At 53.5% G+C, this 19,971-nt stretch overlaps 2 protein-coding genes across 7 annotated transcripts in view; one reads left to right on the forward strand and one right to left on the reverse strand.

Annotated features, from left to right (window-relative positions):
- The window catches only part of TMEM86A (transmembrane protein 86A), a 28,006-nt gene extending 8,563 nt beyond the window's left edge, over nucleotides 1-19,443 (forward strand). For 2 of the 6 annotated variants that reach the window (XR_011541239.1, XR_011541241.1), the window contains one exon: nucleotides 15,641-19,443. The gene's annotated coding sequence lies outside the window, so the exon portion shown is untranslated. Of the gene's footprint in view, nucleotides 1-7,196; nucleotides 7,287-15,640 lie in introns of all 6 variants that reach the window. The other 4 variants (XR_011541244.1, XR_011541240.1, XR_011541243.1 and 1 more) reach the window with 4 other exon arrangements.
- IGSF22 (immunoglobulin superfamily member 22) lies at nucleotides 1,055-18,775 on the reverse strand. Its single transcript, XM_070624467.1, is given in 32 exon segments — nucleotides 1,055-1,273; nucleotides 2,397-2,648; nucleotides 2,650-2,723; nucleotides 3,504-3,569; nucleotides 3,572-3,605; nucleotides 3,608-3,759; nucleotides 3,762-3,811; nucleotides 4,549-4,733; nucleotides 4,923-5,011; nucleotides 5,455-5,751; nucleotides 6,386-6,514; nucleotides 6,726-6,819; nucleotides 6,821-6,906; nucleotides 7,726-7,821; nucleotides 7,824-7,896; nucleotides 7,898-8,030; nucleotides 9,208-9,252; nucleotides 9,254-9,476; nucleotides 9,614-9,953; nucleotides 9,955-9,968; nucleotides 10,739-11,023; nucleotides 12,006-12,275; nucleotides 12,902-13,021; nucleotides 13,024-13,069; nucleotides 13,594-13,707; nucleotides 14,382-14,551; nucleotides 14,752-14,796; nucleotides 14,879-14,978; nucleotides 16,191-16,327; nucleotides 16,563-16,643; nucleotides 16,646-16,693; nucleotides 18,667-18,775. Coding segments are annotated over 32 exon segments (4,029 nt in total). The 3' UTR covers nucleotides 1,055-1,201.
- Nucleotides 19,444-19,971: the final 528 nt, after the last annotated feature.

Genomic DNA, 19,971 nt, shown 5'->3' on the forward strand with positions numbered 1-19,971 from the left:
TGGTTGGAGTGGGTCTCACTTCCCTGGTCTTGTGTGTGGGTGAGGATGCAGTTCATGAGGATGGGTAGTAGATTTGCCACTATCCAGATTTATCCGTGATGCACTCCCTGTGCACGGGTGCCTAGCAGCTTTGGTGACTTAGTTACCCAGTGTTCTCTACGGCTGCCTGCCTCCTCCCCTCCTCACCCCAGACCTGCTGCCTGCTCCAGAATGATCCAGATTCCCTTCAGCCATCTCCTCTTTCCTTGGGCTCTGGGCTCAGTTGAACAGCTGAGAGGACTGAGATTAGATTGGCTGCTTCATACTTTAGATGTGAAGCCCTGGCAGAATAATGTGTTACCTCAGTCCAGGGACATTTGCATCTTAACAGGCAGTGCCCTGACCCAGAGTAGAAAGGGAAGCCTTGGGTGGTGGTGAACATGCCATCAATAGAGGGGCTCTACAATTGGGGGGATGTCAGAGAGGAGACTCAGGTCCCATGGGGGTGTTGGATGACTCAGTGATTTCCACACTGGAGTTTTTATAGGCATCCCTAGTGGGAGATGGCGAAAGGATAAGTAGAGGAGGGAGGCTCAGAGACCCCGTATCCTTGATTCAAGTCCAGAAGCTTCTTAGGAATTTTTTTTTTTAAAGGAAGGATTCCATTGCAAAACAAGTTGGAAACCTAACGGGCTGGATGACCAGTCTCTTCTAGCTCTAAGATGCTCTAATTCTCAAACACTGGGATCCCTGGGCTCCAAAGAGGCAAGGTCCTGATCCCTTCAAACCCCAGAATTCTGAAGACAGACCTACCTGGTGTGAGGAAATGGGAGGGAGCAGGATGGGGAGAAGGATGAAGCTGGCAAGACTTGTCCCCCTCTGCCCTGCCGGGAGGGGAGGGTCCAGTGTGGTTGTGGCAGGGGGTGGGGGTGGGCAAGTCAAGGTCCAGTGAAAGGGGGCTGGTCACTCCCCGTGTGCGTAGGTTTGGACAAAGCTCTCAGGGGTCCAGGTTCTGTGTATCCGCATCCCACTCCTGCTGCACACCACACTCAGGAACAGGCAAGGGTGAGCTCACTCCATTTATTGTCCCATCCTTTCACTGAATGTTTGCAGTGACAAGCACCAGAGAGCAAACTGGGTTTCCCTCACTGAGGCCACACAGAGGACAGGCCAAGAAGCCCCACAGCACAACATTCTCCTGATGCCTGGGCTGGGCTGGAGCTCACATAAGATGCTTGGATTTCTTCTGCAGACTCTCGGTGACTGATGCTAGAACTGACTTATCATCTTGGTCTGAAAGAGCAAAGCAAGCGTTTGTTAGTGTTAATGATGCTGGGGCAAGGGAAACTTCAAACTGCTGGACTTGCAGTTACTATGCAGGAACCAGGGGCTGGATCCTGCCTGAGATCCTCAGTCCTCCCTGGGGCTAGGCCGCAGCTCCAGCCCCAGTCTCCCAAGGTCAGCTGAGCACGTGGGGCCAAGAGCTGCCAATTATTCAGCCCTTAATATTTGCCAAGCACTTCTGTGCACCATCTCATTTAAGCCTCACAAAAGCTCTAAGAAGTAGATGAGAAAACAGGCTCAGCGTGGCCTGCCAAGGTCACATGGCTGGTGAGTAGTGTAGCCAGGGCCCTGGGCCCATGTGCTTACAACCAGAATTAAGTTGTCAGGGATCTCTCTAGCTGTGGAGTGAAAGCTGGATGTCTCCCGCAGTGCCTTCCCTGGCCTAGTTCTGTTACACAGTTCAGCGGCCGCTCTGGAGGCATCATCTCAGTGCCAGACACTTAGCTGAGTAGTTGAGAGACAGAGACATAGGACATGGTCCTTTCCCCAAGGGAAGGCATTCGTAACAGGATGAAAAAGGTCTGTAACTGTGGACTCCACGGACGCCAAGGGAGTGCCATGCAGAGTTCAGGGAACGGCAGAGGATGAGGCTGGAGAGGTAGATGGGGTGGTGGGGAGCCTCGTAGGTTGGGATTTTACCAACAGGATCATGGAAAAGCTAGGAGTTTAAGCAACAGGGAGCAAGGCAGGTCAGCTTTGCATTTAGAGTTCACACTACTAGCTATGTAGCTGTGAAGACAGTAGAGTGTGTAGGAAGAAATAAAGTATTTCCCCTGCAAGTGCACAGATGAGCAGAACATGGAACACGTGTGTGTGTTCTTGCAAACTTGCAAGTCTGCAGGGGCAAGGCACAGAACAACTTTGAGAGATGGGAGAGAGTGGTGCAAACGGTGGCCGGTCAGAGAATGTTTACATTACCTGATGGCAGAGTAAATAAAAAACGGCGCCAGCCCTGCCAGAAGAGTCTGTCAACAGCCCAGAGACCGTGATTTTGCGCATCTGCCCCAGACGGGACACAGCTGCTCCCGGGGCACCCCCCACACCCCTCAGGTCCGGCTCCGCGGGGCCCTCACGTAGATGGTGAGCGCACAGCTGCTACGGTCCTTGCCCAGCTCCTTCACCGGCACGCTGTGCTCGCTGCTGTCCTTGAGCGTGCAGGTGGGGAAGACGATTGTGCACACGCCGCTGGTGGAGTTTTATCAGAACCTGATGTTGACGTCGCCCTTGTAGAGGGTCACCGTGGGCCGCGAGTTCCCAAGGAAGGCGCAGGTCATGGTGCAGTCCTGGCCGCGCAGCACCGTGGGCGGCTGGGGCCGGGGAGCGGGGGAGTGTCAGGAAGCGCGGCGCGCGGCGCCAGTCCTTCAGCTGGGACGACTTCGACTTGGCGCTCAGGTCCTCGACTGCGTCGGCGGGCCCTGAGTGGGTCAAGGCCATCTCCATCGCCCGCCGGTTTAGAGCTCGGAAGGCGCCCCGAGACCCAGCCCACGGGACCCTGATGACCTGGGTTAGCTTCCTATGCTATCAGCTCTGGGACCCCAACTTTATACTGGTTCCTAAGGTTTCTCTTTTGCCAGTTTCCCACCTCCTTGCCGCTCCAGGCTTCCACGAGCGGAAGGCTGATGGAGGAGCGGAGCCTGATGGACCTATGCCAGTTCCGCGAGATTTTACGCTTTTCCAGCCCCGGGAGTCCCAGACTTCTTTCCAGCCACCGGCTTCCCGGCCCCGAGCTGTTATTTGGATGGCTTTTAACTCCGCATCCGAGCTTTCCCCAACGTCATCCCAGCCTCCGCGGTCTCCCCTCTCTCCCATTGAGCCCCGCGTTTCCGGTTTCCCGGCGCTATCCCCATCCTTAACCCCCTCCCTCCAGGGTTCCTGGACGTCAGCCCTGCTCGTTGGAGATCTTCCCCAGTCCTCACCCCCACCAGCCACTCCGCTCAGAGAGGACCGTGTATCTCAGCTCCACGGTCCCCGCCCCTCCCCCGGCACCCCCACCCCCACCTCCACCTCCACGTTAGTCCCACCCCTCAGAGTACCCAGAAAGTGTCTCCTCCCCTGACGTTAACACTTCCACCTCAGGTTCTCAGATTTCGCCTCAAATCTTGGGTACCCTTGCAACACTTCTGTCATCCCTGCCCTCAGGGATCCCAGATGGAACACGAAACCCTAACTCCCTGACTCACTCTTGTCCTTGTTGACAAGCCAAATATCCTTGGTGTCAAGTGGGTCGCTGTCACCGATTTCATTCTGGCCACCACTCGGAAGTAGTACTTCATGCCGGGGGAGGGGGCAACCCGGTCACCGTGTACTTGTTATTGAACACATGATCGGCTGTGGTGAACCAGGTGGCGGTCTGGGCATCCCGCTTCATGATGACATAGCGGGCATCACTGTCCTCCTTCATACTGGGACTGTGGTTCCAGGTAAGAGTCAGTGTGTCACCTCCTTGGTCAGCTGTAGGTTTGTGGGTGGTCGTGGAAAATCTGGTACAGTCAGAAGGTCCATTAGCCACCGGGGAGTAGGGGAGTCGGTGCTGAAGTATTGAGACCCCACCCCAGCCACCTGCCAAGCATGGACAATGGGATGGGGCATGTCCCTTCTTTGAGTCTCAGGCAGCTGGTGTCTTGCAGTGAGAAAGAACTATTTCTGAAGTGTAGCTCTGCCATTTACCAGCCCTGTGGACTTGGGCAAGTTATCTTTTCTGAGACCGTTTCCTCATTTGCAAAATAGGGAGAACAATAACTATCATAGAAATGCTGAGTAAGTGCCTGGCACCGAACAGTAGTAACTGTTCAATAAAAGTTCACCCCTTGGGGGTTTAGGGCTTTATTCTAAAGCTTCCAGCCCTCTCTAAGAGGTCATCCCAATTTTTAGTGGACTCATGTCCACCTGGCCCTCCTGCCTCTCAACCGTTGTCTGCTCTCTCTCTGCCCGCCATCCTCCACATATGCTCGAAGCTCACCAGATTTGATTGCAGAAACTGAAACAAGGGCTTGGTCCTAGTTCAATGCCTCTGGGGCTTCAGGACAGTGAGAAAAAGCGGAAACAACCCTCCCATTGAGGCAAAGGCTGATAAAGTTTTGCTTTGTGGTGCCAGAGAAGCCTTCCCTACTGTAAGGCACGACTTTGCAGTGGTAGGAACTCGAGCCGCAGTGGGGGCTACATTGTGGAGTGTGTGCATGGGTGCATCCCTGAGGCCTCTGCCTCTTACTGTCGGACCTGCCGCCCCGCACGTGGATGTCATATTATGCCTCTCCAAGGTCATTCTGGGGCAAGATGCGGTACACCCCTGAGTCGGAGTGCTTGGTGCTGTTGATGAGGAACTGGGAGTGGTTTTTGCCCTTGGCGATGGTTTCCCTGCCCTTGGTGGGGATGCCATCTTTCTGCCAGATCATGCTGGGTGGTGGTGAGCCCTGGGGGATGGCAGGAGATGTCACCAGGGCTCACCCAGATGGTATCTGGTGGCAGGCCCTCTCCCATTGTCTGCTGCCAGGCTCTAGTGCAGGGGTCTGGCGAGGGGCAGAGGCAGAGACTCTGATAGCTACACCAGCCACCTTGGTGAAGTGGTGGGCATCTGGGGGCTGGGCTTGGGAACTACTCACAGAGAAGGCGGCATGCATCCAGAGGGCTGTCCCAGCGCAAACCACCATGTGACTCTTCAGCTGGGCACTGAGGTCAAACTTGGGGCCAGCTGAGATGGAGTAGAGAGAGGTGGGGGCATGGACCTCTTTCCAGAAGACTTGCCTTCAAGGCTTCCCTCCAAAGCCTTTCCCAACCTCCCCTCCTTCATGCTCCTCCTGCAGGCCGTATAGACATCCAGCAGCCCTGCAACCCTGAAGCATTTATTTGTTTTCTCATCTGTCTCCCTCTATTAGTGTGTAAGACTCTTTAGGGTACATCCTGTGTCCCCACCGCCCTTGGCACACAGTACATACTATTTGGCACACATGAGGGGTGTTTTTTGGTGGGGAAGCCCCTGGGGTCACCCCTAGCTCTGTCCAGGCACAACAAGTATGGATGACTTTTTCTTGATCACAGCACCACCCAATATTCCCCCGTGCGATCAAGTTTGAGAGTGGGAGGTTTGGAGCTAGGATGTCGGGTTCTAAACCTCAGCTATCTCTGCATCTTCACCTCGTGGTGGCATGGCACGGACTCCCTCATCCAGTTCCATAGGCTCCCCAACCCCAGCCTCGTTCACAGCCCGGATTCAGAAGAAGTATATCTGCCTCTCAGTGAGGCCTCCCACCGTGTAGCAGGGGCCCGAGATGGGGGTGTTTGTGCACTTGGACCACTACTTGGTGACTTCAGCCTGCATCTAAAGGATGTAGCCAGAGGGTGGGTTTCCCTCTGCAGGCTCCCGCCAGGCCAGGGAGATGCTGGAGCTGGAGGACTCAGACATGTGCAGGGCCTGCCTCAGGCCTGGGGGTTCTGGATGGCACAGACATCCAGTCAGGCCCTAAACTCATCTTTACTCAACCGCATGCCCAGTTCTCATACTCAGTAGCCCTGAAACCTAACTTTCACCACTTCTACCTCCAACTCCCACAGTTAACACCCTCAATACCCAACCTTGTGTACTCAACAGCCTCCAAATTCAATTCTCTCACTGACTCAACACTTTCACCCTTGAAGCCAATACCCTCCAAATTCAGCATACCCTATACACTCAACCCCTCTATATTCAAGACTCCAGCCTTTAGCCCAACCACATCCAGTCACGTGCAATACCCGTACCCCACGTCCTAAATTCCACACCCTCCCAATCACCTACCCAACACCCCTACTCAGCCCTCAGTCATGTGTCTACTACCTCACCTAACCAGAAACACTCAAAATTTGATAAAAACATTTTCCACCCTGCCTCCTCGCCATCCCTGACTCTCAACCTTTACTTGCTGGCTTTCTCTTGTGCCTGAAACCAGTCCTTCCATCAGACTGGCAGCTCCCAGAGAATGGAGACTGTATGACCCCTCTTCTTAGACTTTCCCAGAGAGGAAATTCTCTGTCTATCTTGAGAGGGCTAATTCCACTATGTGTTAGGGCCTGGCAGCCTCATACTCACTGACGGGATCCTTGTCTACCACTGAGTTGGACAGCCTACTGGGCTGTCCCAGTCCTGCCTTATTCACAGCTACAACTCAGAATTCATATTCTGTGTCTTCCAGGAGGCCATCCACAGTGCACTTGGCGTCTGAAATGAGAATTTGAGAGGTCATGAGGGCAGGGGTCCATGGGGTGGGAGACCATAGAGTGAGAAGACATGGTAGAGGGGGTCATGAGATAATATTAAAATCCCCAAAGGAGTTGAGGTGGGGGGAGTATGCTCAGAGCAGCAAGGGTACACGCGTCCACCCACAAAGAGCCCTTTGGTCCCTCCTGAGCCTCTGTCCCTAGCACCTCACCCTTGATGGGATCCTTGTTGACTGGCACCCACAGGTTGCTGCCTTTCTTCTTCTGTTTCACAATGTAGGCAAGCACTCGGTGCCCCCCGCCCCCTCACCCAGGTGGGGGCATTCCATGTGATGGTCACAGCCTCTTTGGTCACATCAGTCACTTGAGGCTGGGAGGCAATAGCACAGGGCTCTGTGGGAGACAGAGAGGGGGCAGGGCTTAGGAGGGGGAGCATGTAGACAGGTGCCCACCCCTGAGGCACCTGTCTAGGCCCCTGACTAGAGGGGACCTCTAGTCCCCTCCTTAAAAAAACTTGAACCAATCATTCTTAACTCTGGTAGCACATTAACATCAAGTGGGGAGTAAACAAGCAAACAAACACACCACCACTACCAACTAGTGTCTGGGTCCCACCTCCAGATATTCCAGTTTATCTGGTCTAGGGTGGAGGCCAGGCACCAGCATTTTTTTTTTTTTTAAAGACCTCAGATGATTCTAATGTGCAGCCAAGACTGAGAATCACTGACTTGAATCTTCCAAGCGGTGTCGTCCCCAGTGCCACAGTTCTTAAGGTACTGTCTTGACACACTGAGACATGGGGATCAGCTGGGAGGAGTGTAGCAAGTCATTAATTAGCAATCATAATTAAAATGCCAATGTTGTCAAGGGTTCTCTTTGGGAAAAAAATTAGAATGGATTCAAGATTACCCCTAAAGTAGCATCACTCTCACTTGAATTTGAGATGATTTCTGGAATGGAGAAACAAGGGGAGTCATTTCCCTGGAACTGTGCACAGTTCTGGATATATGCATGGGAGTGTGTTGTGCGTGTGATCTGACTGGAAATGGTCAAGAATTCCTGCCCAATACAATGTTCTGCTCTTACTCTGGAATTTGTCTGCCTCATGGGACAGCTAGAGAGATGACCCTCTGGAATTCCCCACAGACCAGCATTCCTCCCTGGCTGACAGCCCCCATCCTGACTCCCCGAGCACAGGGCTATCTCACTGACCGATAGGATTTCCTGGAAACCCTTCGTGTGTCTCCAGTGGCTCGCTCACTCCTTCTGAATTGACTGCCAGTATATGAAACTGGTAGGCTTTTCCCCTTCCACCTTGTTGGTAGAGAATCTGGTGACTTTGCTGTCCACCTCGCCTATCTTAATCTAGGCCTTCTTGCTGACCGGCCCTCCGTTCCACTATGAACTGTGTCACAGGCCGCCCACCATTGTCCTTCAGGGCCTTCCACTTCATGTGCACACAACTGCCTGAGAGCTCCAGGAACTCCACTCGGCCCTGGGGAGGCTTGGGATGGTCTGAGGAGAGGAGACAGCATCAGAATGGGGCTTTGGAGCAAAGGAGCAGAAGGGCTTCATCCCACTCGTCCGAGGTCCAGCCAGACGGGGGCAGCACTAGAGTCTGAGCTTTCTGGATCCCTTGCCCTTCCTTGTATCCACTGCCCCCTCCTTGTATCCACTGCCCTTCCTTGTATCCACTGCCCCTCCTTGTGTCCACTGCCCCTCCTTGTAAGACTTGCCCAAAGAGTTTGATCCTTGCCTTCTTGAGACTCCCACCTGCCTCGGAATGGGTGGACTGGAGACCCGAGGGGCCCCTACCTCAGCTGATGCCCTCTTGTCCCCTTCCAGAACTCCAGTGCTTTCTGGTTTTACAGTTTATCTTGTGTTATAATTACATGTCTACCAGTGTTCATCCCTTTTGGGTTGAGGGACTGCTGGGGATGCTTCCTCTCTGTGTCCCCAGAACTGAGAACACAGAGGACGTGCTCAGTTATGATGCTGAATTGAATTGAAATCCAAACCTCACCCTACAGCTTGATGGAAATGCAGGTAGAGGAGGTGGTGATGGTGAGTGTGTGTGTGTGCATATGTGTGTGTGTGTTTTGCATTTGAATATGAGTTCACTAAGGCCAACTCCTCATCTCTTTCCTTAATCTTATCTTCAGACCCATCCCAAATCCCATTGGAACTCCCACTCCATCTTTCTCTCCAATCTCATTTTATCCTCATCCCTATCTCACCTCCCCTCAATCCATTTCACTTCCAACCCCAGTACTCTTCCCAACCAACCTCACTTCCATCTGTAAATCCCACCTCTCTTTCACCTCATTTCCCTTTACTTCCAACCACACCATTCTCCCAGCCAATAACAACACTTAAGTAACATTTGAAGCCTGAGGTCTATCATGTGCTGTCCATGTACACTCTGCTATGTGCTTTAAATTCACTTGAAATAGATTAAAAAAAAAAAAAAAACCCAAATCACCCCGTTGCAGATGAGAAACTGAGGCTTAGGAAGGTTAATTGACTTGTCCAAGGCCACCTAGTTAGGAAATTAAGAAGGGGGCTTATGGCTGCAAAGCCAGCACTTCAATCCCGTTCTCCATCCAAACTCCAACTCTGGGCAGCCGGCCTCCCCCGCTGAGCGCTGAGCAGCAGGTGCCCTCCGCCCAGCGCAGCCGCAGTCCTGCTCTCAGCAGCTCACGGAGGTGCAGAGCGGCTGTGGCTGAGCCACGCTCACTCAAGCTTGAGCGTAATGAGGCCGCTGTCCTCGCGCACGCAGGTTGAGACCGTGAGCAGCGCCTGGTCTTCCCTGCATTCCCTGGACACGCGTGTCTCCTCTGTCACCTCCACGCCGTCCTCGTAGCACGTCACTTTGGGCAGCGGCTTTGCCATGTGGCCCACCTTCACGGTCACTGGGCGCGCGGCCAGTCCCTCCAGCACCGACGGGTTGTCGGTAGGAGGATCTGCGGGGCGGGGCGGCGCGGCAGGGCAGGCTCGCCCGGCAGCGGTGGGGGAGGAGCTCACGGGGATGCCGGGGCCAAGAGCCGGGAGGGCGTAGCGCGGTTGAGCTTCGTCTAGAGTGAGCGCCGGGCGACCTCACCTGCAATGAATACCGAGGCTTCGCTCTCTACGCCCTTGGCCCGGAATGTGTACGTGCCCTCATTCTCGGGGCCCATAATGGGGAAGATGAATTTGTGGACCGCACCCTGCTTCACGATCTGCACGCCGCGCAAGTCCGTGATCTGGGGCGTGAGGGGCAGGCGTGAGTGTGAGTGTATGCGCTGTCGCCTCTTCCTCTTTCGTCCCTTTCCCTGGCTCCTACCTCGGACCTCCTTGCCATCCTTCAGCCACGAGCCCTCCACCTTCTCGCCGTTCAGCACTATGCACAGCTCAGCTGCGCTCCCGGTGGTCACGTGAACGTTGGGCATCCTGCTCTTCACCGGTGGCCAGACGTTCTAGGGAGGAAGCAGACAGGGCCTGGGGTGGGGTGTTGGCGTGGAAGGGACTCGCGGGAAAAGGGCTGGAGGCGATGGCCATGGGAAGGGGCACTGGTGCTGCGTCTATCAAAACCATTCATGATGAGCACGAGGTTTGAAAATGGTCAATGGGAGACTGAGTAATGGTAAGTTAGGGGGACTGGAGCAAGTAGGTGCAGGGTTGGGGGGAAGGCAGTGGCATTGGGAGATGGCCACCAGGAAGACTGGGAGATGGCTAATGGGGGCTGATCATCGGAGGATGGTTGGTGGGGACTTAGAATGCTCAGCCGAAGAAGGGCGACTAGAAGGTGGGGATGCAGGTGGTTAGTGGAGTTGAGATATTGAGTTGTGTTACGCTGGTCTGTGGGATGCCCAGGGTATTGGAGAGTTGAGGGTGGTCAGGGTCAGTGGGGAATGGTCAGAATTAGTGAGTAGGGGCTGGTCGGGGTCAAGGGGTGCGGGATGATCAGGGTTGCTGGGACTGGTCAGAGTCTGGAGGTGAAGATCGGATGAAGTCAAGGGATTTCAGAGTTTGAGAGATGGGATCTAGGAGGTAGAGATAAAGGCCTGAGAGGTCAGAGACGGTCGGAATTTGGGAGATGAGGGTGGTCAGAGAGCAGATGTAGAAACTGATCATGGTCTGGGGAGGGTTGGGGTCAGTAGGGGGACTGATCAGTGTCCACAGTAGGGAACTGTTAGGGTCGGGGGTGGGGGGTTGGTCAGCGGGGACTGACAGGGAGGGTATGTACCCTCCACGGTGACTGTGGCAGTACTATTGTATTCAGTGGGGTCCCCATCCTGCATGGCCACCACAGTGTACTCACCACCGTCACTGAGCTGTGCATCCCCAATGACCGGCTCTGCTCGCTTGCCCTCATGGTTCATGCTGTACTTGCTTCCATGCTCCAGCAGCCACCCGTCCTTCTTCCAGCACAGTGTCACATCCTTGGATGTCAGCTCACACTCAAGGCATGCACGGCTCCTCTCTTTCACATGTACGTTCTTCAGGGTGCTCACAAACTTGATGGGGATGCCTGTGGACAGATAGACAAAGACTTGGGCCCACTCCCAACCTCCTGCATCCCTTTTCTGAAGCTGCATGCTTTCCTGCTCCCCTTTTTCACCCCAGAAAACATAGGGACTTGTGACATGGAGTGTGTTTCCGTGCTACGTGTGATCCAGGGAGGCACTGGCAGGGAGAGTCCCAGCTCTGCCCCTTGCTAGCTGACTGTATGTAATGCATTTACTTTCTGAGTCTCAGTTTCCTCGTACGTAAAATGGGATGGCAACTTTTACCTCCTCACAGCACCGCAGCCAGGATCTCTAATGCCCTCTTTGAACCCCAGCCATAATTACATTGTCTCTCTGGTGTCTGGGCCTTTACACATGCCATTCCCTCTGCTGAGAATGTCCTCTCCTCTTCGCCCTTCTCTGAAAGCTGAACTCCTTTTGGTTCTTCGTGGTAAAGCTTGGCCATGACCTCATCACATCTTTTCTGACATCACCAGGTGGTGCCCCTTCTTTGGGCTCCCACAGCCTCTGTGTCTCCCTCCATCACAGCAATGATGACTCTATGTCACATGTGTCAATTGTGGTTCACATGTGTGGCATGCTTCTTGGTGTACCCACCATCATGTGCAACTCTTCTATACCTATTAGATAATATAAGAATGCGAGGAGTCAAGAGTGATGTGCTGTAATATACGATATTAAAGCCATAAAGGCTAATAATTTCATGGCCCATGATCTTATGATCTCCCAGCTGATCATAAGATCCCAGAGTATCTTGACTCCTTGCTTGAGAACTTTTGTTCGAATTCCATTTCCACACCTGTCTTTCCCACTGGGCTAGGAGTTAGTGGAGAGAACAACCCTCTGTCTTTCTCGTACCCATCACAGGGCCTTTCAAGGAGGAAGTGGATAGATGGATGGGTGGATGGATGGATGGGTGGATGGATGATTGCGCACATGGAGGCTGCTGTGGTGTGAAGCCCACCCCTCAAGCTCTGGCCTGACCAATAGTGAGCTGGGCCTTCTGTACTAGGTCCCTCGCCATGGCAGAGTACTTGCCACTGTCACTGAGTCTGGCATCTTTAACCTTAGGCATGTGGGTCAGACCATCCTCGGACTCTGTGATTTCATACTGTTTATCCCTCTTCAGCTCCTTCCCATTGAACTTCCACACAAAGTTGGGCACCTCCTTGGAGAGGCGGACCTCAAACACAGCTGTCTGGTGCTCTGTCACCTTCATTGGCTTCATCTTTCCCAAGAACTTCAGTGGCTCACCTGCAGCAAAGAGTAGGAGGGGCAGTCACTGGAGTGGGATGGTGAAGGGGGCATGGAGACTCAGGTGTCATTGGCTTCATAGCCCACAGTTGAGGAGAGCACCCTTCCTTTCATTCCTCTCGTGAATCCTAGAATCCCCTCCCCTGATGTTCCTATGGTCTCCTCCCCCGTAATGTTAACAGCAATTTGAAAAAGCACTTATGTAGTTTTAGATATGTGCCTGGCACTATTCTAGCCAATTTGCACATATTAATGCATCCAATTCCCACACAGGCAGATTCTACTATTATGCCTCATTTTACAGGTGGGGAAACTGAGGCAAAGAGAAGTTAAATAACTTGCCCCAAATCACACAGCCCATAAGTGACAGAAGCTGGTATTTGAACACCAATAGTCTAATTCCAGAGACTGTGCTCCTAACTGCTGTGCTATAGCACCCCATGACACTTATGTCATAATCCTTTCCCTTACACCCCATGTTTCTCTCCTCCATTGACTCCCAGCCCCGTGCAGTCCTTTCCTGCATAGCCCCATAGTCTCTCTCCTATATCTCCACAGATCCCATCCCTGGTTATTACTCCCCCCGACCCTGACCATGTCATCCTTGTGCCCCTTGATGCCCACACTCATAGCCGGCACTATGAGCTCTGCACTCATCCACTTGTTGCCCACGGACAGGCTGTAGGTGCCTGCGTCATTCATGTTCACATTGGTAAGAACCAGCATATGCTTGCTGCCCATCTGTTCACATTGTACTTGCCCAGGAAGTACTGGGTCTTCAGTGGCTTGTTACCCTGTGTCCTGGGACAGGTAGAAAAGCTGACGAAGGGGTTGAGGAGGAGACTTCCAGAGGTCCCCATTCCCCAAGGCCAGCATGAGCTGGAGGGTGCCACGTCCACCTCTCTAAGATCCTCAAACACCGCCAGAGGCCCCTAAGATCTCTCTAGCTTCATCATCCGGCTCAGTGGGATCCAGAGTCCCCACCTCCCCTGAGGCCTGAACTCTTAATATTCAGGAGTTCATTAGATACTTTCTCTTAGAGGCACAGATCTCCAGCGACCTTCAGGACTATCTAATCCAGCCCTTTCAGATGGGTAGACTGAGGCTTAGGGAGAAGAAACTGTCTTAGATCAAATAGCAAAGTGGTGGAAGAGCTAAGAATAGAGCCCAGCTCCCAGCCAGCTTCAACCGTATCAGGAGGCATCCTCTTGATGGGATGGAAGAGATGACCTGGCTGATGGATAATGAGAGGGTCTGTGAAGGGAGAGGAAATGAAATTGCCAGGGTGGGCCCTGCCTAGCTACCCTCCCCCTCTTACCTTGATCCATATCATCTTGACTTTGGGGTCCTTTGGCTCCATGACACAGTCAGAGACCACTGTGGTGTCAACCTTGGTCTCTATATTTTCCAAGGACTTCAGAATCCAGATGGCCTGAGAGATTGTGATAACAAAATGGCAAGTGTCAGGGACACCTGGAGCCTGCCCAGTCTGTGTCCTCAATTCTGGAGGAGCCCCCTAAGGGTCTTAGGAGAAATGGCTAGGCTAGGCTAACTAGATAGCAATCCCCTGCCCCGCCCCCGTCCCCCCCACAATGTTCAACTGGAAGATTTCTAGGGAGGTGGATATGATAAGAGACGAGAAAGGAAGCCCTATTCATTGAACAGTCACTCTGTACCTGGGCCAATTACATGGATTCTCTAATTCCAGTGTAGATGCTTAAGAATTACGAGTTGGTTGAGTGAATGAATGACAAGAATAACACAAAGACAAACGGAAGAGGAAAGTATAACTTTCATTTTGCAGATGAGGAAACTGAGGTTCAGAGAGATGGCTGAGTTCAAAAAGTTAATAAAGCAGTAGAGCTGGGATCTGAACCCAGGTATCTCTCACGCCAAAGTCCATGCAAGTCCATTAGGGAGTGGTGAAGAGGGAGAGGGAGGAAGAAGGCAACTTCAGTTCCCTTCCTGCTCTCACAGTAGAGAGTATGCCTTTGAGTAGCATGTGCCGGCGAGGAGACCTTGCCACTGGGAGACACACAGGCACTAGCACTTTTGGTGAGGCCCCGCCCTTGGTCTGCAGACCCCCGCCTCCTCATGGGCACTGACCTCCACCTCCACTTTCTTCATCTCTTTGAGCTTCTTGAGGAGCCCCTGGAAGCTGGTGAGACCGTACTCTATGCAGAGCCTCTCAAAGTCCTTGGGCACCTTAGACAAAACCTCTAGCATCTCTTTCTCATTTGCTACCTTCTTCTGCTTCTTCTTGGGAGCAGGGAACCCTGGAAGGAAGTGGCTGCCAACCTTGAACTCAGTGCCTTCCTCTGAAGACAGAGGGAGCCTCTCCTAACCTTGAGATGCCCCTCCCTACTCCATAGATTCTTGGCGCCTGGGCCATGAACTCAGGGCCCTGTTGAAAGGCCTTTGAGAAACTGTAGGCTGGAGGGTTGGGGGATAACACATGGACAGAGGGCCTCTCAGCCTCACCTCTTTTTCAACATCTTTTTGAAATCCATTTTATCTTGACCTGAGGACAGAGAGAGAAACAGGGTCAGACAGGGGGAGTTTGGTCCCTAAGCAGAAAGGCCAGGAGGAGGGGCCTGGCTCACCCTCTGTCACCAGCAAGGCCACAGTATAGATGGCGTCGGCATGGTCATTGTTTGCCGTGCACTCGTAGTTGTCAGAGTCATCTGAGGTCAGCGGCTCCAGCTGGATCAGAGTCAGGCCCTTAGGAGGGGAGGGGGGAGGGAACCACGGGGAGACTTTCTGTGAGATGGGAAAGGAGGGCATTTTGGGGGGATGGAGGGAGCTGAGTGTGGGTGTCTGTGTGGAAGACTGAGCAGCCTCTACGATGTGGAGGAACCAGGTAGCAGTCAGTGTGGGGGTGTCTGTTTGTAGCCTGATTGTGCATTGGATTCTCCCCCTTGGCTGTGAGCTTCTGGAAGACAGGGACTTCCTCCGAGTGGTAACTCTAGCTGCAGTTTCTGGCACTGGGCTGAATACTCCTTCATTTAACACGTATTTACTCCTCCATGCCAGGTGCGGGGCTGAGCCCCTGAGGGAATGGTGGTGACTATCGCTGTCTTGGTGCCTGTAGCATGGCGCTTACAGACCAGTGGACTCTGGAATGAATGAACTTGTATAGGGGATGGCCAGTAGGGGGACTCCAGGGCAGCTTGTGTGTGCTGGGGGGCGCTGAGGGTCCAACAATGGGTCTTTGGAAGAGAAGGAACCAACTTCCTGTCTGTTTGGGAGAGGGGAGACTCTGCCTTTCACAACAGGAATTTGGGGCAGGATTGGGACAGGAGTAAGGTCCCAGGGTCCCAGTGACCCCATCTCCCCAGTGACCCCATCTCTCCCTTTTCTCAAAGGGTCTGGAGCCGGAGGTTGCAGAAGCTGGTTAGACCTAAGGATGATTGGCCCTTGACGACACTCTTCTGGAAGGCTCCCTGGAAGAGGAACCCTGACCCTCATCCTTATTTTATGACCAGCCTCTCCTCCGTTCCGGCCCAGCCCCGACTCGGCCACGCTCCACCCACCGAGGGGCCCGCCCCTTTCTAGCCATGCCCATAGCTTGGGTCTCACCTTCCCTTTTGGCTCACTCACCTTCTGGAACCCCTCCTTCTCTTTCATTTGGTCCTGCCCCCTCCTTGTGCTGGTATTGCCCTAGCTCTGCCTTGCCCCGCCCCTAATTTTGGTGTCATCCCCCATCTCCCCAGGCCCGGCCTCTGGCAACACCCCAGCTCCTGACTCGGCCTCTCTTATCCTGTCCCTCCCTAGGGCAATGAAGCCTCTTTGCCCATCTCCCACTTCTTGGAGCGTCATTGTGGGTCTCTTGTCCGTGAGAGACCGGCGACCTACCCCAGGAGTCCCTGCCTCTGGCCTCATGGGTAACTGGACCTCGGGCTCGGGTCCCTGCACCTTCAGCACGTGTTCCTTGTTAATGCTGTCGTAGAAGATGTTGGCGGACTCCTTGATGGGGATGCCGCTCTCCTTCTTCCAGGAGATGTGGGGTTTGGGGTTCCCCTGCACCCGGGCTGGGAACACGGCTTTATCCCCTGCGGTGTGCACAGGACGCGTGTCGCCTCTTAGCCTCCCGGCTGCACCTTCTGCCTGCTCCCTGCCTCTTCCCAGCGATCTCGCCCCCGCCCCCGGCAGAGGAGGGGACCCTTAGCCTGGCTCTGACAGTGTTTGTGTATTGGGGGCCAGGGGTGGTGGTGGTGGCGGCGGCTGGGGCACTGGAGAAGAAAGGGAAGCACCCAGGGGCCTGGGGAGACGCGGGGAACGACACGCCCTCGGACGCGGTGACGGGCTGAGGCTTCCCCACGAACTCCGGGGCGCTCTCGCCCGCAGGGACGTCGGAGCTCCGGCATCCAAGTTGAAGAACTCAACAGTGGCCGAGGACTTCCTCGACACGACTTGCTCTGTGGCGGCAGTCGAGAGGTCAGAATGGGCTCCAGGCGGAGCTCAGCCCGGAGTTGGAGGGCTGACCTTTCCTTGAGGGCACAGTGGAGCATTTTAGGTCAGCGAGGGCACGACCGGCTTTGGCTAAGAAAGGAGGACCTTACAGTCAATGGGTCATTGTGTTATGGCAAATTTCAACCACTAGGGGGAGCCAGCTCCCCTCCCACCCCTCAATGGTCAATCACCTTTATGGGGCCACGCCCTGAGTCCTAATATATCTTTTTTTAAAAAAGGAGAGTTCTCTTTGTTTTTTTCCTAGTCTCGTGGGCTTCTCTTCTGGAAATCCTGCTCCCCTAGGAGCATTAAGAGAGCCTTGAGTCTGCTGCTGCTTGGGAGGCCTTCTCCCTGCTTTTCGGTGGGGTCAGCATTTATTGCCTTGGGCGTGGTGAATTCTCCTTCCCACTCCAGGGGGGCTATGTATCGGATCTCCTTATCTGAAAGAGCATATTCGATCCGGTAATATAATTTTGTATTTGGAAAACAAAGGTCGTTTCTTCCGTATAGATTACAGGCAACCTCGTTGGCTGGAGAGGTAACAGTTAATAACAATGGCTGTGATTCCGAGAGTGCATTCCTGGAATCAGGAACTGTGCTAAGCACATTTCCGAGATTGTTTTAGTTAATCCTCACAACATCCCAGTGAGGTAGGTGCCTTTATTATCCTCACTAATCTGAAGGACTGGGATGAGAACAGTGTGTTAGGGAGCCGCGTGGCCTGCTTTTAAATTGCAATCAGAGGTCTCCCACAAGCTGTGCGCAGGCTGCACTTGCCCTGCTGATGTGTTTTATTTGACCTCTACAATGTTTAAACAAAAAGTGGCTCTACATCTATAAATTGAGAGATTTCACATAAAAATTCAGATTTCTGGATTCTCAAAACTGGATTTGTATTCCCATAGGGCGACAGTCCGTGGGAGGTGAACAGTGGCTGCCCCTTTAGATGAGGTATGCGCTCTGCAGTCCATCTCAGTCTTCTTCCTGCATTTGTGTTCCCCGCCCGGAGCCTGTGGGCTAGTGGCTTTCGACTCTGGCTGCACATTAGGATCCCTGGAGAGCTTTAAAAACAAACAAACAAACAGCAACAACAAAGCAACATCTAACAGTCTAAGGGGAGTCTCCGGTATCGCTACTTTTCCCCCCCTTCCCCCTGCTCGCCACCATGAGATGACTCTGACGTGCAGCCAGGGCTGAGAACCATTACTAGAATCGCTTGAGTTTGCAACTTCTGGTCTTGAGCCCTGGCTGTTCCACTCGCTCTGCCTCTCTGACTTCGAGGGCTTGGTAAAGAGCGTTCATCTGTCTTTGTGCAAAGAGGACTCTGAGGGAGGCGCAAGGACCGGGAAGACAGGTATTCAATAGTCTGGCCCCTGGCTATCTTTTAATCACATGCCTCTGGAGACAGGACTAAAACCGTCTGTTCTGCTCTGAGACCACATCTCAGCTTTCTCTTGGATCTGCCAGCCCCCAAGTCTGGGCCCCAAGGGTGGAGAGCCTGGAAGCTTAGGTCACTTGTTCATGTGTTCACTCTCTCTCCACTGGCAGCTCCAAGTCTGCTATTTCTTAAGTGGAGCGGGGTCAGCATTACTCATGTGTAATTAAGGTAGCTACCTCCCTTCCTTCCTCCATGCCTGCAATTCTACCACCGGAGACACACGCACTTGCCTATGGCTCTGATCTCCCGAAGCAATTAAGAGTCCATCAATCACTCACACACATCCATGTGATTGATTTTTCCTAAGCTGTTTTCCTGGAGATCTGATCTGTGGGTGAACATCTGGCCAGCTGAAGCTTCATCAAAGCACAGATTAGAAGCACAGGTTGGGAGAGGGTTACTGTTGCTATCTTGGGCTCCTGAGAGGCCCTGGAGTTGCAAAGACTGGAGGAAGAAAGTCTGCCCCTTCCTGATCGCCCCAGCCCTCCCCGCTCTGCTTGCCTCCCACGATCTTGGTTGTCTGGGAGAAGGTCTGCACGTGGGTGCTGAAGCTGGAGAGCTCCAGAGACACGTGCTCCTGCAGCATCTGCTTGTGGTGAATGGTTGTCATGGTGACAGCAGGCGTGGGCACTCACCTGGGAGGACCAGGGAGAGGACGAGGCCATGGAGGACAAGGGAGGGAGCAGGAGAGAGATTCAGACACATTCTATGTGTGTAGGGGGGAAGGGACGGGGCAGGTGGACACAGTGGAGACGGCTGTGCACAGAAGAGGGTGAGGAGAGGCTGGCCAGCAAGCCTGTGTTTTCTAGCCTCTCTTTTCTTCCCTTTGTATCTCCCTTTCCCTGGTGGGTTACAAGAACCAATGGGCCTGTTGCCCACTGAGTAACCCCAACCCATTCCAAGTTCGCCGAGGGGGAGGATGTAGGGGTTAGACTTACCCAGCGAACCCAGGAAGGCCCAGAGGGACTTGAAGATACCCATGGATAGCTATGTGGACTAGGGACGCAGCGCTGGCTGTTTCCGCAGGAGAGAATGAAGTCAGACCTGGAAGGGACTTCCTGACTAAGCCATCCTGGGGCCAGCCTTGGAAGGAAACTGTGGGCCTTCTTCCTGGGCCCTGGGGACCCTGGCCTTGGTGGAATGCTAAGACAGACAATAGCACATTTCTATGGGCCTCTTTCATTTGTGACATGGTAAAGACAGGTTGAGTTTTTATTTCTTAAACTTTTTTTGAATTGGTAGTTCAATCACACAGTGAAAAAATAAAACAATATAAATATCTCTCTGAAGAGTTTCTGAAGCCGCTCCATCCCCTAAACTTCCCGACAGGACCACTTGTGGTCTCCAGACACCTCGGGAGCTCCTTCACGAAATGTGGCTAGGTTTTTGTCCTTGTCCCCTTTGTACATGGAGGGGGGCCCATTGTACACACCCTACAGCCCCTTCCATCTGCACTGAATACATCCTGGACCTCTGCACAGCAGCTCATTGGAGCTTCCGCATTCTTGTTACCAGCTTCACAGTCCATCAACGAAGGGATGTCCACAGCATCTTTTATTTCACCAGCATGGCAGTATTCAACCCCCTACTTCATATATGAGGAAACTGATGTCCGAGAGAAATAACCTGTCCGAGGTCACTCAGACTGGACTCCTGGCCTCTGACTCCCAGTCCACTGCCCTTCCAGGGGACCCAAAAGCGTTCTTCTGGCCCAGGAGGTTTGAGGCAGAACTTTACGCCCCTCCCCGCTGATATATCCTCCCTGGCCTGCTTCTGCCTCTGGCTTCTGGGACCACTCCTCTGTCC

Source organism: Equus przewalskii, chromosome 6, assembly GCF_037783145.1.
Source record: "Equus przewalskii isolate Varuska chromosome 6, EquPr2, whole genome shotgun sequence".
Classification (NCBI taxonomy): domain Eukaryota; kingdom Metazoa; phylum Chordata; class Mammalia; order Perissodactyla; family Equidae; genus Equus; species Equus przewalskii.